The 17,852-nt window shown below is 64.7% G+C and overlaps 2 protein-coding genes across 2 annotated transcripts; one reads left to right on the top strand and one right to left on the bottom strand.

The window, feature by feature from the left end:
* LOC115914436 (basic proline-rich protein-like) lies at positions 1-3,758 on the top strand (the record flags this gene model as incomplete). Its single annotated transcript, XM_030966968.1, has 10 exons — positions 1-49; positions 695-808; positions 995-1,108; positions 1,400-1,498; positions 1,573-1,747; positions 1,932-2,098; positions 2,346-2,534; positions 2,578-2,866; positions 2,907-3,134; positions 3,221-3,758. Coding segments are annotated over 10 exons (1,962 nt in total), but the record flags the coding sequence as incomplete, so codon positions are not given.
* A 1,493-nt stretch (positions 3,759-5,251) lies between these two features.
* Positions 5,252-16,196, bottom strand: MKNK2 (MAPK interacting serine/threonine kinase 2). Its single transcript, XM_030966746.1, has 13 exons — positions 15,893-16,196; positions 13,886-13,967; positions 13,620-13,721; positions 13,402-13,499; positions 12,384-12,463; positions 11,854-11,927; positions 11,670-11,774; positions 11,276-11,331; positions 10,845-10,940; positions 9,379-9,573; positions 9,123-9,287; positions 8,978-9,021; positions 5,252-8,738 (listed from the first exon to the last, which is right to left on the bottom strand). The coding sequence occupies exons 1-13, from the start codon at positions 15,938-15,940 to the stop codon at positions 8,471-8,473; spliced, it is 1,413 nt and encodes a 470-aa protein (XP_030822606.1). The 5' UTR covers positions 15,941-16,196; the 3' UTR covers positions 5,252-8,470.
* Between the last annotated feature and the right edge of the window lie 1,656 nt (positions 16,197-17,852).

Genomic DNA, 17,852 nt, shown 5'->3' with positions numbered 1-17,852 from the left:
CCCCCCCCCCCCCCCCCCCCTTCCCCTCTCCCCCCGCCTCCCCCCCCCCGCTCCCCCCCTGGCCAGCAGCAAGCGCGGCCCCAAAAAGGCAAAAAAAAAACCAAAAAACAAAAAACAAAACAAAACAAAAACAAACAACAACCACACCCAAAACAAACAAACCCCAAAAACAAAAAAAAAACCCAACCCCAAACCCCCCCCCCTCCCCCCACACCCCCCAAAGAAAAAAAAACCATAACCAAAAAAAAAAAAAAAAAGAAAAAAGACAAAACAAACAAACCCACACCCCACCCCAACAACACCTTCACAAAAAAAAAAACAAAAAAAAAAAAAAAAAAAAAAAAAAAAAAAAAAAAAACAAAAGACAAACCCCACCTCACCCCCCCCCCCCCCCCTCCCCAACACAAAAAAACAACACAAAAAAAAACAAACAAAAACAACAAACAAAAAAAAAACACAACACCAAACAAAAAAACAAAAACAACACACCCACAACCACACCCCCCCCCCCCCACCACCCCCCCCCCACCCCTACACACTCCCCACCCACCCATCCCCCCCCCCCCAAACCCCCCCCCATGATAACCACAAAAAAAACAAACCAAAAAAAACCCAACAAACCCAACCACCACACAACACCCCACCCCCACCCACCCCAACCACACCAACCCCCACCAACCCACACCCCCGGCAGCCACACCAAAAAAACCACCCCCACCTCCCAACAACCCCCCCATAAACCCCCCCCACCTTCAACCTCCCCCCCACCCCCCCCCCCCCCCCCCCCCCCCCCCCACGCCGCCCCCCCTCACCCACCTCCCAACCCACACCCCCACCACCACCACAAACACACTCTTCCCCAACTCCCCAAACCACCCCACCCCCCCCCAACCCCCTCCCCCCACCCCACCCCCACACCAACCTACCACACACCACAAGCAGACCCCCCCCAGCAAGGGTGCCACCAATCCAACCCCCCCCCCCACTAGCCTCACCCCCCCCCCCCCGCCCCACGCCCCTCCCCCGCCCCAACCCAAACCACTACCCACCCCCCCCACCCCCCCAACCCCCCCACCCCCCACCCCCCCCCCCCCCAACACACCCCCACTCCACCCCACCCACAAAAACCACCCACCCACCACCCCACCCCACACAACCCCCCCCCTCCCACCCCCTCCCCCCTAACACCCCCCAACCCCAACACCCACCCAACCCCCCCACCACTCACCCCACAAACCCCTCAAACACAATAAAAACCACCCTCCCCCCCCCACCCCCACCAACCCCCCACCTCCTCCTCCCCACCCTCCCCCCACACCCACACCCCCCCACCCCCACCCCCACAACCTTCCCCACCCCAACAACAAAACCCCACAACCATCCACCCCAACAACCCACACCCCCCCCCCCCCCCCCCCCACTCCCCCTTTCCCCCCTCCCACCCCCCCCCCCACTCCCCACCCTACCACCCCCCCACCCCCACCTACCCCTCCCCCCCAACCAACAACACCCCAAACAAAACCAACAACACACCAAACACCCACCCCCCCACTCACACCCCAAGCAACACAGCACCCCCCCCCCCCCCCCCCCCCCCCACACCACCTCCCCCCAAAACCACCCACCCCCCTCCCACAAACCCACCCTCCCCCAACCCCAACCCCCAAAAAAACATAGCGCCCCCTCCCCCCGCCCCCTCCTCCCCACCCAAACCCCCCCCCCCCCCAACCCCACCACCCCCCCCCCCAAAACACCACCCACCCCCCTGGCTCCCAGCAACGGGCCGCAAGCACAACCACGACGCACACCTCCTCCGCCCCCCACCCCCGCTGCCCACCAACCCCCCCCGTTGCCCATCCCCCCCTACACCCCACCCAGCCCCCTCCCCCAACCACACCCTATCTAACCAACCTACCCCTCGCCAACCCCCAACCCCCCCCCCCCCGCGCCCCACCCCCCCCCCACCCCCCACCCCCCCCACCCCCCCCCACCCCCCCCCCCCCCACCCCCCCCCCCCCCCCCCACCCCCCCCCCCCCCCCCCCCCCCCCCCCCCACCCCACACCCCCTCCCGCCCCACTCCCCCCCCCCCTCCCCCCCCCGCGCGCCCCACTCCCAACCCCCTGCCGTTGCGCCCAAGCACAACAAGGCACCCCCCCCCCACACAAAAAAGAAAACACACAACCCCAAAAAAACCAAACACACAGCACCACCCCCCCCCACAACCAAGCCTGCCAAAACAAGCAACCCCGCGGCCCCCCCCCCCCCCCCCACAACCCCCCCACCCCAACCCTCTCCCCCCCTCCCCTCCTTCCCCCCACCCCCCCAGCCACGACCCTCACCCCCTCACCCCCTCCCCCCCCACCCCCCCCCCCCCCCCCCCCACACCCACCCCCCCCCCCCCCACCTCCCACCCCCCCCCACCCACCCAAGGCCACCGCCCCCCCCCCCCCCCCCCCCCCCCACCCCACCCCCCCCCCCTGCACTGCCCCCCCCCCCCCAACCCCACCCCCCCCCCCCACCCCCCCACCCCCACAAAAAAGCAAAAAAGACCAACACAACAACGCCCAAAAAACCCACACCACCCCCCCCCCCCCCGCCCCCCCCCCCCCCCCCCCCCCCCCCCCCCCCCCCCCCCCCACCCCCCCCCCCAGCCACCACACCCCACACACAACCCCCCAACCCACCCCCACTCCCCCCCCCCCCCCCCCCACCCACCCCAAAACGCTGTGGAAAAGTGCCCCCCCCTCCCCCCCCCCCCCACCCACCCCAACACACAAAAACCCCACGCCCCCCACCCCCCCCCCTCCCCCCCCGGGCGGGCCGCCAACCCACCCCCCCCCCTCGCCCCCTTCCCCCCCCACCCCCCCAAAAGAGGAACCAACAACCAACCCAACCCACCCACCCAACCCCCCCACCCCCCCCCACACCCCCCCACCCCCCCACCCACCCCCCCCCCCCCCCCCCCCACCTCCCCCCCACGACCCCCCCCCCCTCCCTACACGGCCCCCCGCCCCCCCCCCCAACACCAGCCATCTCCCCCCCCCCCCCCCCCCCCCCCCCACCCCCCCCCCCCCCCACCCACCCCCCCACCCCCCCCTCCACCCCACCAACCCACCCCCCCACCCCCCCCCCCCACAAAAAAACAAACCCCCCCCCACACCCAACCAAACCCCTCCTGCCCCCCCCGCCCCACCCAACCCACCCACCCCAACCAACAAACCCCCCCCCCCCCCCCCCCCCCCCTACCAAAAACCCCCCCCCCCCCAACCCCCCCCCCCCTCCCCCCCCCCCCCCCCCCCCCCCCCCACCCCCCACCGCACACACCCCACCACCCCCCCCGCCACGCCCCCCACCACCCCCACCCCCTCCCCCCCTTTCCCCCCCCCCCCCCCCCCCCCTTTCCCCCACCCACCCCCCCCCCCCCCCCCCACCACACACCACCCCCCCCCCCCCCCCCCCCCCCACCCCCCCCCCCCCCCCCCCCCCAACCCACCCCCCACCACCCTCCCCCCCCCCCCACCCACCCGCCAACACCCCCCACCACCCCAACCTCCCCCCCCACACCACAACCCACCCCTCCTCCCCCCCTCCCCCCCCCTCCTCCCCCCCCCCCACCCCCCACCACCGCACACCCGAGACGAAGCAAAGCCCCACGCACACCACCCCACACGCTCCCCCCCCCCACCCCCACCAACCCCCCCCCCGAGAACCGCGAAACCCCGGACCCCCCCAGACCCCCAGCCCCCGGAGGTGTTGAGTTTTATAAAAAATTTAAAAAAAAAAAATTTATAATTAAAAAATTATATTTTCAGAGCTGCCCTTCTCTGCACGTGCTCAGGAATGGTTTCCAACTGCCGGGCGCTTTCTGGGGTTGGGGAAACTGGGGAAGGGGGAGAAGAGGGACCATGTGAAGGAATTTCAGGCATTTAAAGTTAAACCAGCATCTGCAGCAAAGCTGCCTTTGACACACCTGTCTGGGATCCAGCTGGAATCTTGGAAGGAGGATTGTCTGCAGGACACCTCTTGAGCAAAAGGCAGGAGAGGAATGATTTCTGAAGCACACAGCTGAGGGCCCAATGATGGTGAAACAACATGCAAGAGAGGAAGAAGAGCCAAGAGCTGGATGCTCCTAAAATGTTCAGGGTCACCAGGCCCAGGAGGGAGCAATGGCTCAACAGAGGCAGGAACAGCACCATGGGATGGGACATGCTCTTCATCCTCAGCATGGAGGGAACTCCAGCTCTGTTCTCACCACATGCCATCCTGGAACAGCCAGGGAAGAGAGACTTCTGGGGCCGTCCTGTCCTGATCCAGATGCTGCAAGAAGCAGCTGCAGCATTTACCAAGCAGTGAGCCTGGATTCTCAGCAGTGTTGCAGTGGGGCTCTCTCAGCTCACAGCTGGGAGCAGCAGCTGGCCCATGGCAGAGCCCATAGCCCATGCCCCAAACCTGGGGTGCCGAGGATATTCTGCCAGGGCAGCAACACCATGGCAGTAGCATCCAGAGGGATCCAGCTCCATCCCCCAGCATAGCAGCAGGGCTGGAGAAGTCAGGATTTTAAATTTTTATTTTAAATTCCACAAGGTCTTAGCTTGTCCATGTAAGAAAGCTCAGCAGGGCCTCTACAGCCTTTTCCCCACACCCAGATCCCCAGCCTCCAGTCCCCACTGCCTTTCCTATCCCACCACATTTTCATCTTGCCTCAGTGCCCCCCTCTGGCCCCTGACCCATGGAGGGGTGGGGGGGATGTGCCAGAAGTGTCTCTGGGGGTGGCAGGGCAGGCCCAAGGCTGGGTTCGGCTGGCAGGGAGCAGAGCCCTGCCCCGTGACCTCCAGCTCCCACTGGGATTGAGATGATCACACCATCCCGCTGGGAAAAGTGAGTCAGGGCCTGAGCCTCTGCCAGCCCCTATTCCTGGCCTCCCACCCCAGCCACACTCCCAGCCCCCTGGGGCCAGCAGCAGGCTGGGAAGGAACAAGTGAGAGCTGGGAAGGATTGTGGGGAGAGGAGCCCCTGGATGGAGTGCCACCCAATTCCCCAACCCCCCTATCCCACATGCCCCACCTGCCACAGCCACCTGCCCACCATATAGGTCTCAATGCATTTTTATTAAATTCTTACAAAACAGAATACAAAATTCTGGCATCAACAATTGTTATAAAGGAAAACTTCAATTCAGCTGTATCAGATCACCTGGTACATACAGTAAAGTGCTTCTTTTTGTGTGGATTTTTTTTCTTTTTTTTTTTTTTTTTGTTTTTGTCTTTTTTTTTTTATTTTATTTTTTATTTCCCAGCCAGCCCCTGAGCAGAGGCCGCTGTTGCACAAACCAACAGTGCGTTAACGTGACTCTTGTTGAACCAGCTTTGGCAGTCTTCATCAATTGTAAAGTGGAGAAAGTTTCTCCTGGTTTGATAAAAAAGAGTTAGCTTCACAGTAAACATTTCTAACCAGTTCTAAGTCGAGTTAGTTGGCTGGAGGAAGGGTGGGGGGGAAGGGGAGGAAGCAAAAACACTTAACATTTCCAGCTTAAAAAAAAATATATATATTTTTGAAGTTGGTTTCCAAGATAGATGCTCTATGGGGGGAAAGTTTGGAAAGAGGGAGAGGAGGAAGAAGGGTGCTGGCGAGAGGGGGTCGCTGGTGCTGGACCCCGGGAGCATCTGTCTGGAAACCGCCCCAGGAGAGGTGCTGGCAGCAGGGAGGGGACGTCTGGCCCTGGCACAAGGGTGTCCCAAGCCATGCCTGCCCTGCCAGGGCACCTGTGGGTGCCCAGTGCTGCCACCAGCCAGGCTGGAGGTCTTCCAGTCCATCCCAGCTCTAGAGGCATTTAAAGATTCTCTACCAATGCACAGACCTGGCCTTGGGTCACCCCCAGTACCCAGCCAGGAGCGCCGGGTCCACACCAAACCCCGCCCAAAATGCAAAGCCGAGCCCAGGCCGAGCTCGGATGCTCCCAGCACATCCTCCAAGTCCCACAAACTCCCACAGCATCTTCTGGCTGCACATCCCCGGCCGAGGACACCCACGGGACACAGGCAGGGTCACCCAGGCCTTCCCCAGAGTGTGTGGTGTACTTTATATATAGAGATATAAAAGAGATCGCTCTTATGCATGGGGGAAAAGGGGAAACTCAGTTTGCCAACAAATGCAGCATGGGGGACAGATAAATTTTGAAGACATCCCCCTGCCATCCCCTTCCCATGATTTTTTTGTTTTTTAAAAAAAGGCTGCAGCGTGCAGCATCAACGATAGCTTCACAATACCAGCTCAAGGCATCGCGTACTGTACATCATTCAAGTATTTCTTAATATAAGACAACAAGGAATTATCTACAACTGATAAAACAAAATAAGCTATAAAAAGTAACAACGTACAATCAAGATGGATTTTTTTTTCTTTCTGTTAAAGGAGGCCTCTCCAGGGTGTCCTGGTGCCTGCGGGGAGGGTCTCCCCTCACCACTGCCTTGCTCCTCGCCACCCAGCACAGTGGGACTGGGGACACACAAGGGAGAGGGAGATCACAAGTGCGAGGCAGTTTTGGGGGTGGGATGGGGATGGAGTCACCCTCCCCAGCCCCCCTGGGTCAGCAGAAAAGCTGGGAAAGGTTAGAGAAGATGGCCCCTGCCCTAAACTCCACCAACACCCGAGATCATCATCTCCCAAGATAACACACACACCTCCCTGAAACAAAAAACAACATATATTGCATAGTATTGCTGTCAGCAGTCTTAAAATAAAAAGGAGAACTTTCTTTTCTTTTTTTTTCCAGAGACAGCGACTGTCTTCAGCTGAAGACCCAGGGAAGTCTGTTCCCCAGCTCAGAGCTCCCAAACCCTCACCTGTGCACACAATGGGCCGAGGCTGCTTTTGCAAAATATAAAGCTCAAAGCACTGAGTCAGAAGGAACAGGAGGAGGCTGTGAAGGGAGCACTGCCTTCCCAGCAGGATGGGGGCTGGCAGCAGGGGCAGCTTGGTGGCACAACCCCAGGCAGTGCCTGTGGCAGGGAGCAGGGGGTGTCAGGGGGATCTGGAGGCCAGTCTGGCCCCGAGCACAGGCTCTGCTCCGCTGGACAGACCCAGAAACCAGCCAAGGGCCGAGCCCCAACTCAGCATCCTGAGTCCTTCCCACCCTGAAGCGAACTCCAAGGAAAAGACAACGCCATGCATGCCTGAACACGTGAGCAGGGATGCCTGTGCATGACCACCCACAGCAGTGCCCTCCCTGCTGAACACCCTGCTGCTCTGACCCCAAACCTTCCAGCCCTGCATTCCAAGCTGTCCCCAGGCTGCTTCCCCATGCCTTAGCCTTTGGGTGCTGCCACCAGCCTGACTGCTCACCCACTGGCACCCCCGGGGCATTGGGCACCCTCTGTGCCCCCGACCCTCCTGCCATGGCAGCCTCGGGGCCAGCCTGAAGCCATGGCAGGTCTCACTGTCCTGCAGCAGGTCCTGATGCTCTTTAAGGGGGTCCTTGCTTTCCACAGAGCACAAAATTCCCAGAGAGTGTTTCTGGCTGCTCTGGCCACCCTGAACACCTCATCCCCCATGCACATCCCCAAGGGCACAGCCACCAGCCCTTCCAAAACCCGGGGTGCAACACCTGACCTGGCACAAGAGCACAGCCCTGGATGCCCATGCATCCCCAGGGAGCCGCCAGCTGGAGCGTGGGAGGAAAGGAAGACATCTCTCTGTGCCCTGCAGAGAAGCACAGCTGGCAGTTTAAAACCAATAATAATTTAAAAGGAAAGGAAAAAACCAAAGGGCAAAAAGAAAAGGGGTGAATAGCTTATTCTGGAAGCAGGATGCCGAGGAGAGAAGGTGGGTTGGGCGCTGCTCCCTTGCTGGCACCGTCTCTCCCCAGCCCGAGCTGTTCCCTGCACTGTGTCCCCCTGGAGCTGAGCTGGGGACACCCCCAAGCACAGGACAGAGGGGCTCCCCACTCCTCCCACAGCTGGGAGGTGCCTCCCAGACCCCCAGGAAGGGGTTTTTGTGGGATCTACCCCAACAAGGAGAGAAACCTGCAGCTCTGAGGGGAGGGACGAGGTTAAAACGCAACTCCCGTTGTTGAAAACGCGACCGAGGGTCTTTTGTTCACAGTATGAAATGAGCTGAAATCGTCAAAGCAGCCGCGGATACAAAGAGTCCTTTGGTGTCAGGGAGGGGGGAAAATGTCAGAGGAGAAACCAAGAGCTGGGAAACAAAAGTCCGTGTGTCTGTCAGATGTCCTTGAGTGTGCCCTGGGTGAAGCAACCTCACACTTGATTTAATACCTTTAAAAAAAAAAAAGATCTTAAACAAACCCTCCCACCCCCAGACCTACAAGATCAGCAAAACCTTGGAAACCAGCCACAGGGACGAGTCCTGATCTTGTCACTAGCCAGAAACGGTGGGGTCAGGGAGGGAAAGGGGAAGAAAGAAAGGAGGAGAAGGGGGGACATAGGGTACAGCAGGTGTGAGGGGCACCACTCAGGCTTGGTCGGCCACCAGGACCAGCGGGGCCACCAGGTGCTGCCCAGAGGCCACTGCCTTGGCCAGGCTGCTCTTCTGCCGCCGCTTGGCCAGCTTGGACTCAGAGGGGGGGGAGAGCTGCATGGCCCGTGAGGTAGCTTTGATGATGATGGGTCGTGCTTCCTCCTCCGCCTCTTCCTCCTCGTCCTCGTCATGCCGTGTCAGCTGGCGGTTGACAGCGATGGCCTCAGCAGCAAAGGAGGTGAGCTCTTTGGCACTGCTGTTCCTGCAGGAGAGGCACAGGCTCAGGGGGTTGTGGGGGGCTGGAGGGAGGTTGGGATCAAATATCCAGGTGTCCCTCCTCACATGCTGGCCATGCCAGACTGGTCAGAAACCAAAAATCAAACCCAAAGTGGCAGGGCTGCCCAGACACAGAGTCGTGGTAGAGTTCCCAGAAAGCAGAAGGAACACACAGTAGTGCTGAGGAGTGGAATCAGGATTCAGGGGGCTGGAACCCACACTCACCTCTGCAGGATGATGGGGGTTGGCAGGGTATTGTCCGGAGCACACTGCAACAAAATGCAGCCAGTCAGAGCCAGGATTGTGCAGATAAGTGTTCCCTACCCCAGATTTTGGGAGCAGAGAGCGGGGAGGGGATATCAACACTCACCCCCTGCACCCAGGGGTGCTCCAGGACCTGGGCTGCGCTGAGCCGCTTCTTGGCATCTCTCACCAGCAGCTTGGAAATGAGGTCTTTGGCTCCAAAGGAGATGTGTGCCCAGTCCTTGTCAGGAAACTCGTACTTCCCCTCCTGGATGCTCTCAAAGAGCATGTTCTGAGCAAGGGGAGAAATAACAGCGCCTCAGCCAGGAGTGCTGCAGCCAAACTGGGGGTGGGTTTGGGCGCTGCTGGGGTCCCCCACTCACCTGGCAGGTGTGGCACGCCTCACCCCGGTCCCAGCCGCAGTCAGAGCCGCAGTGGCCCACAAAGGGGGGGTACCCGCTCAGCATGATGTACAGGATGACACCCAGGCTCCACAGGTCACAGCGCTTGTCATAGATTGAGGCCTCCTCGTTGAAGGCTTCCACCACCTCTGGGGCCATGTACTCGGCTGAGCCACACTGCAGGGACAGGCAGGGTGAGCCCCGAGGGTGGGGACTGATGGGGCAGGGGGGACTGGGAGGGTCCTGCCAGATCTCCAGGGCTGCACCTCTGAACAGAAGGCGCTCCCCAGGTTTGCTCCTGCCTCATCATCCTGCTGGGTTTCCCACCACAGAGGATGACACAGACCCGCCTCTCTGGGGTCACCCAACAGCAGCCGCCACCCCGAAGGAAAAAAAAATAAAGCCTAAAGGGTGCAACCCCCACGGCGCAGCACAGCCGGACCCACAGGACCCACAGCATTGTCACCACCCAACCGGCTCGGCGGGACAGCCCCAGCGCCTGCGAGCGGCCAGGGGACACGGTGGGACGAGCCTGCTGCGCCTGTTCCTGCTCCCCGGGCCGGCACGGGCGGGGCCGCCGCGCAGGATCCGGGGCGGGAGGAGTTAACCCCGCGCAGGAGAGGCAGAGCCGGCGGCCCCATTCCCCTATCGCTGCAGGGACTCTGGGGCTTTCCAGCACATGACCCGCAGCCCACACAGGCCCCGTGACCAGGGCAGAAAAGAGCTGCAGCCAGCAGATAATCGCCCCGTAACGAGTGAGGCCTCCCGACGAGGGGCCGGCCCCAGCAGCTGATGCCACCGCAGGAAAACAACCCCCCCAGCCCGATCCCGGCGGGAATGGGGAAACTCGGGACACCCCAGGAACTCGGACCCGCCCCGGGAGGAGGCGGACGCGGAGGAAGGAGGGCGCTGGGGTGTCCCGGCCACCGCCCCGGCTGTTGTGCACCCCGCACGGGCTCGGCTCCGCCCTCCCCGGCACGTTCGCACCCCGAAACCCGGGGTGCAGGGCGATACCCCGCACGGGGCACCTGCGGCTGGCGATAAGGGCAGCGCGGCTTTCTGCGACACGGGGACACCCGGGAGCTCCCGGGCCGCCCACCCCGCACCGCACTCCCGCAGCGCGGAGGCTCAGCCCCTCTCCCTCGCCCACGAACGGGGAACCGCGGCCCCCCAGCCCGGTGCTGACCCAGTTCTCCCGGCAGGCTCGGCGAGAGCTCGGGCTGTTGCTAAGGCTCACGGCAGCCCGGGCGCCGCGCCAGCCCCCGGCCCCCCCGCGTTATGTAACCGCATCTCGCCTGCCACGGCGGGGGGGGAATACGGGGGACACGCTGCATCAGCGACAGCAGCGGCGAGCAGGGGGGTGTCCGTGCAGAGCCCTGCTCCTGGAGGCTGCAGGGCAGCTGGGGGGGCCAAGGGGACCCCACAATGTGGGGGGCTCGCACGCTTACCGGGGTGAGCAGCTCCGGAGTGGAGATGGGGGAGCAGTCACCGTTCAGTTTGATGCCACTTCCCAGGTCAAAGTCGCAGATCTTCACGGGGGAGACCTGGGGACAGAGGGGAAGGAGTGGTCAGTGACCCCCCTGGCATCCTGCAGGAACCACAGCCGGCAGCCCCCGGGGACCACAGCCGCGTTTTCAGGCCACAGCTGCTCAATGCCAGGTTGTGTCATGCTTCACACCACGCTGTGCTGTGGCATATGGGGGTGTGTGTGTCCCTGGCAGGACTTGGTGTGTGTATGTGTCCCTGGCAGGACCTGGTATGTGTGTGTGTTGTCCCTGGCAGGACCCTCCTGCACCCCCCACCTGAGGAATCACCCCACTGTGCCCACCCCCCCCCCAGGCAGCACACCCTGCACCCACCCTGGCTGCTCCCCGCTCACCTGGTCTGGGCTCTCACACAGGATATTTTCTGGTTTCAGATCCCTGTGTGCAATCCCTGGGGGCAAAAGAGCCAATGAGGGTAAAAATCCCCCTCCTACAAGAACTGCTATAGTGTAAAGTCTGGGGGTGGCACAGGGACCCCTCCCTCCCCACCCCAAATCACTGCCTGCACCCTGGCAAAAGGCAAAATTTGCTGCTGGCCCCAAATCCCAACCAAACTGGAGGAACAGGATCTGCACCACAAAAAGCCTTGTGATGCAGCTGGGCCTGACCCTGCGTGCTGGGACGGGCACTGTCCCCTGGGCAGGAGGATGGGGGGAGGCAGTGACACCCCCGGGAGGGCCCAGTGCACCCCAGGGTCTCCTCGGTGGCACCTGGGGCGCCCCAGCTCACCTTTGTTGTGCAGAAAGTGCAGGGCGCTGGCGATATCCTGCACCACCACGCTGGCCTCCAGCTCGTTGAAGTGGCGTCTCCGGTGGATGTGGGTCAGGATGGAGCCTGTGGCCAGGTGAGAGCAGAGCTGGGGCTCATTAGGGTCCTGCTGCCCCAGATCCCCCCACCCTGGGGCTGCACTCACCTCCCCTCATCTTCTCAAACACCAAGTAAAACCTCTCCTCCTCCTCGAAGAACTCAATCAGCTCCAGGACATTTCTGCAAGGACCATGGCATCAGTCCAGCAACCCCCCCAAACACCTCCTGGGGTCCCCACCACAGCCCCATCCAGCACAGGACCCCGGGAGGGATGTGGGATGGGAAAACTGGGCTTGCAGTGATTGAAACCACACGGCCAGGGCCCCCCTGGCCGAATTCCAGGAGGGAGAGGGGCTTGCAGCGCCCGGCTCCGCTCCTCCCTAATTGCTCACAGCCCCTCCTGGCCCGCCCCACACACAGCAGGGGCTCGGGCTCGGCTCCAGCTTGGCCACCGAGGCCCTGCCGTCATGGCAAACCACTGAATGTCCCCTGTGGATGCTCCACCGTGGCCAGCGGGGTCAGGGGGAGGGAGCGTGGGGCAGAGGGCGGGCTGGCTCTGACCCGTGGGTGTCACAAACATCAGCATCAGGTCCCAGCCCACTCCCGGTGCCCACCGTGGGGGATGCCCCCCGGTACCTGTGTCCCTGGCACTGATAGAGCATCTCCACCTCCCGGAAAACCCTGCTCCGGATGTGTCCCAGGCGCTTCTCGATGATCTGGAAGGCCAAGAGGGGGAGGCTGAGCGCTGCCAGGGTGGGGCCGGGGCACCGCTGCCCCTCCGGCGCGGGGACCCGCGGGGCCGGGCGGGGCTCCGGCAGCAGAACAGGCTGTTCCCGGCGCCGGTGCCAAGCGGCAGAGCCGTGCCAAGCCGCTCCCTCCGGGGCCGGGGCCAGCAGAGCTCCATGTGACGCTGGAGCAGCGGCGCAGCAAAGGGCCCTATGCCCCACTGGGCGCTGGCACGGCGGGGCTCGCTGCCCGTGCCAAGGGTGGGCAGGGGGACACCCCACACGGTGGGGAGGGCAGATGGATGGGTGCTGTCATTGTCCTTTGGGGCACACAGAGCACTCCACCAGCACAGCCCTCCCAGCTGCCTCAGCTTCCCCTCTGGGGCACCCAAAGGCCCCCATGGAGCGATGGGGGAGGCAAAGCTCCCCCAGCATTTGGCTGCTTTTTGACACAGTGCCCATCCCAGAGCCCCCGTGCCATGGCCTGGAGTCTGTGGGGTGCAGGGCCACGGGACCACCACCCCTGACCCCAAAAGCTCACCCCAACCCCTTCCAGCACCCACATGAGAGAGATCTCCCTGGAGTGATCAGGAGCTGACCACCCTGCCAGCACCACCCTGCCCCAAGTCCCCAGACACATCCTGAGTGTTAATTTAGTCTCTGGCCTGCCCTCATAGAGAGAGGAGCATGGCTAAGGGGGGCCATTGAGGAGCCTGAGCTGGGTGGTGGCAGAGGTCGATGTGCCACCACCACAGCCCAGTGCTGCTGCATCCCCACCCCTCTCCCTTCCCTCCAGCCCAAAGCTGCAGTCCTGGGCCAGCACAGGATGGTCCTGGGAGCTGGGAGAGCCCCAGGAGTGGAGGGCAGACAGGAAACTGAGGCAGGGGTGGGAGGAGGGCGGCCCTGCAGCCCCGGCAGGGGAGCTTTACCTTCACCGCGTACTCCTTGTTGGTGATGAGGTTCACGCAGGACTGGACTCTGGCGTGGGCCCCTTCTCCCAGCACCTCCTCCTGCAGCTGGTAAACATCTGCCAGGGGAGAGGCCACCTGAGCTGCAGCCCCCTGCACACAGCCTGGGGACACCAGGAGGGCCCAGCCCTGCCCCAGGCCAAGGGGAGCCCCTAGGGTCCCTGAGCAGCCCCGCTCACCTTCGAACCTGCCCGAGAAGCTGTCGGTGGCTCTGCAGCGCTTCTTCTTCTTGTTCCTTTTCTTGGCATCAGGGATGTCGATGGGTTGACTTGAAGGCATGTCTGTGCCAGAGCAAAGCCAGCGGTGTCAGCCATCCCTGCCCACCCACAGCTCCCCCAGCAGCGCCAGGGCTGCCCCCAAAGCCCTCAGGGCCCAATTCCCACGGGCAGGATGGGAGGGAGGAGCCCTGCTGGGGGGGAGCCCCCGAGGAGCAGCTGGGACTCACCAGGACGGGGCGGGCACTCGAAGTTGAAGACGGGCTCCAGGTGGTTGGACTGGTCGAACTCCAGGTCGAAAGGGTTTTGCCCCTGTGGGAGCCAAGAGCAGGAGTGAGGTGGCAGCTGCTGGATCAGCCACCACCGGCTGCCACCCTGAGCCCAGCACACACAGCCCAGCATGCTCTGGGACACATTCTGCTCACTGCCCCATGGTGCAGGACACCAGCCCATGGTGGGACACAGCAGAGCTCCAGGGAGAGCCAGAGGATGAGGAGGAAAGGCTTTGACCACATCTCCTGATGGGGATGGTGCTGCAGGGTCACTCCTCCAGCCAGCCCCAGGCCAGCACACGGGGGATGATGAGAGGGACCGCAGCCGCCCACACCAACCCAACCCCAAATCTCCACCCAAAGCTGAACCACAGTGAGGTAGGAGGGGGAGGAAGAGAAGTCACAGGGCAAGACAGGCTCCAGAGGCAGCCCTCCATGTCCTCCCAGCTCCCTGCAAGGTCACAGTGGCTAGAGCCTGCTCTGTGGACATCGTGTCCACTGGGCTGCAGGACACCCCCGACCTGGCAGGATCAGGCCTCACTCCAAACCCTCCTGCACCCCAGAATCCACGGAGGGCATGGACCTGCTCCTTCCCCCATGCTGAACCCCAGTGGCACCCGAAGGGACATGGGGACCCTCTGCTTCCTGCTCCCCTGAGCCACCCGTGGGATGGGGCAGTGCTAGGGGTAAAAGGGCCCCCTCCTCCCCAGGATTATGAAATCTGTTTGGGTGGAGGTGGCAGCTCCAGCGGCGTTCCCAAACCCGCCCGGTGCCCGGGCTGGCTGCCAGCCCCAGCACGGCCAACCCCGGCCACCGGCAGAAACACCCAGAAGGCTCCTGTTTACTGCAGCTCTGGGGGGGCCGGGGGTCCGCAGCGGAACGGGGGGCAGGATCACAGCAGGAGCTCTCCCCCCACCACCAAGCACCACTCTGGATCTCCGGGACCAAAACTCTGCTGTGCTGCATTTTCCCAGCTTTCCTCCCCCTCAAAACCTGGATTTGGGGAGCGCAGCATCGCCCCGCAGCTGCTGCCCCCCGGGACGAGCCCCGGCTGCAGGGGGGGGGTCGGGGCCTCCGGGAGAGGCACGGGGTGCACGGGGGGGCAGGGGAAGCACGGGGGGGCACTGGGGGGGCAATAGGGGCCAGGGGGCCCTGCCAGCTGCCGCAGCACTGCCACACAAAGGTCTGGGGGATGGGAGGCTGCGCACGGGCTCCATCAGCACAGCCGAGGTGTCCCCCCGCCTCCATCCCCGGCCGCGGCGGGGGGACACAAACCCCGGCCAGAGGCCACCCGAGCGGGAGCGGGGGTCACCGCCGTGAGGGGGCGCGTTAGGGGAACCCCCCCGCTCCCCGGAGCTGGAGCGAAACCGAACAAAGAACCCCTCAAGCCACAGCCAGGAGGCGGCTCGGGAAGGGGGGAAGCGAATGGAGCGGGGCCACAGGGACCCCCGCACCCCCCGAGGTGACAGCGGCAGGTGGGACCGGGGGGGTGACGGGTCCCGGGTGGGGGTGCCCAGGGCATCCCGGGGCGGGCGGGATCGAGCCTCGCACGGTCCCACCGGGCCGGGCCCGGGGAGCCCCGAGACCACCCCCCCATCGCTGCCGGACCAGGACGAGGGGTGCAACGGGGCGGGGGGAAAGTGCAGCCAAGGCACCCACGGGGGATCCCCGCGGGAGCTGCAGCATCGCAGCGCCCACCCGAGGCATGGGGGGAGACACTGAGCCAACCCCCGGGAGCACCGCGACCTCCGGCACGGGGGGACAGGGGGGTCCCCCCGCACGGTTTGGGGGCAGCGCCCCCGGAGCTCCTCAGTTTGGGGGTGTCGGGGGTGGGGCAGGAAGCGGCCGGGCCCCCTCCGTTCCCGGGCAGGGGATGCAGCGATGCGGGCGCAGCCCGGCCCTGCCGGCACCGCGGCCCCGGAGCCCCCCAGAGCATCCCGGTGGGGGCGGGGAGCACCCCCTTACCTTGAAGGAGCGGTGGAATCCCGGGATCTCTGACTTCTTCTGCACCATCTTGCTGCGGGGGGCGGGGGGCGGCGTTGCTGGGAGAAATGAGGGGGGGCGGCAAAATAAAAAAAAAAGGGGATGGGGGAGGGAGGCGGAGGGACGGGCAGAGCCGGAGGGGAGTCCGGGGGGTGGCCGAGACCTGCGGGGAGATGAGGGGGGTCAGGCGGCTGCGGCCCCCCCGGATCCTGCCCGGGTCCGCCCCCGAGCCCCCCGGGCCGGCGCTCACCGGCGCGGCCCCGCAGAGCCGCCGCTGCTGGTGGTACCGCAGCCCGCACCGCCGCCCGCTCCGCTCCGCGCCGCTCCGCCGCCGCCGGGGGGACGCGCCGCCCCCGCCCCCGCCGCCTTTATAGGCACGGTCCCGGCCCCGCCCCGCCCCGCCCCCGGGCCGCCGACACCCCCCCGGCCGCCCCGGGACGGGGACACCCCGCTGGGGACACGAGCGGCCACCCCGGGCACACAAACACCCCCGCCCGGGGTCACAGGACACCCCCGGACACCCCCGGGACACAAACACCCCTCCCGGGACACAAACACCCCTCCCGGGCACTCACCGGGACACAATCGTTCCCCCCCGAGGACAGACACAGTTCCCCCTCCCCGGGCACACAAACAACCCCCCATGGGACACCCCAGAGCCCCGGGCACAGGGACAGCAACACCTCCCCCAGTGCACCCCCCGCTCCCCGGACACAAACACCCCCCTGGACACGCAAACAGCCCCCCGGACACCCCAATTCCTCCTGGAGACACAAAGACCCCCCTGGGCACTCACTGGGGAAACAGCCTCCCTAAGGGGACACCCCAAACGCCCCCCGGGACCACCCACACTCCCTCTCGGGCACCCACCCGGGACCTCACCCCCCGGATTCCCTCTGGGGACACCGCACCCCCCTCAGGTACCCCCCTCGCTGCACCGGGGCACCCTCTGTGCTGCTCCGGGCACCGGGACCCCCCGCACCGTCCTGTGCTGTGGGGGAGGCTGGGGACACTCCTCGGAAGGGTCCCTGCACCCCCATACCTGGCACCCCCTGTGCTGCACCCCTTTGCCACCCCCCTGTGCTGCCCCTGGGCACAGGGACACCCCCTGTGCTGCACTGAGGTACAGGGACCCCCTGTAACCCCCCTGTGCTGCCCCCGGGCACAGGGACACCCCCCAGTGCCCCCCAAATTGCACCCACTGAGGGTGCAGGGGTGGGGGAGGGCAACTCGCGCATCCCTCAGACCCCCCCTGCACTATTTTAGGGGACAATGCCCCCCCCCCGGCACCCCAATTCCCCCCTCCCCCTTCAGACACGCTTGGGCACAGGGATGGGGACAGGGACACCTCTTGGGGACCCCCCTGCACCGGGACAAGGACACTCCGGCTCCGTGTTCAGGACGCTGGTGGCAGGGGAGGGGGGTTCCCCCGAGCCCCCCGGCCCACTCAGGTCACGAGTGGGGCAGAGCTCAGCCCGGCCTGCATTGGGGGGTGGGACAGAGCAGGGGTCACGTCCCTCGGTCCCCGCGGGCCACCAGTGGAGCCCCTCCCCACGCGTGTGTGCGACTGTCCCGTCCCGTCCTCTCCCGTCCTCTCCCGTCCCCCCCGCGCCGTGTGACGCCAGCGGGGGCTCGGAGCAGACGCGCTCGGTGCGCGCAGCGGCTGCGCCGGGGCCGACGGCTGCGGCACCGCGGTGACTTCACCGCCCGCCCCGCGCATTGGCTGCGCCCGCCGCCGCCACGGCACCCCCGGAACCCCCCGGCACGGACACCGGCACCCCGGAACCCCCCGCCACAACCATCGGCACCCCCGGATCCCCGTGTGACAGCCACCGGCAGCCCCAGACCCCCTTGTCACAACCATCGGCACCCCGGACCCCCCCGTCACTGCCACCGGCACCCCCCGGAGCCCCCCAACATTCTCGGCACCCCTGGATCCCCC

The sequence above is a fragment of the Camarhynchus parvulus genome, chromosome 28, assembly GCF_901933205.1.
Source record: "Camarhynchus parvulus chromosome 28, STF_HiC, whole genome shotgun sequence".
Taxonomy (NCBI): domain Eukaryota; kingdom Metazoa; phylum Chordata; class Aves; order Passeriformes; family Thraupidae; genus Camarhynchus; species Camarhynchus parvulus.
The sequence above is the reverse complement of the archived record's forward strand: the minus strand, read 5'-3'. Positions and strand labels throughout refer to the sequence as shown.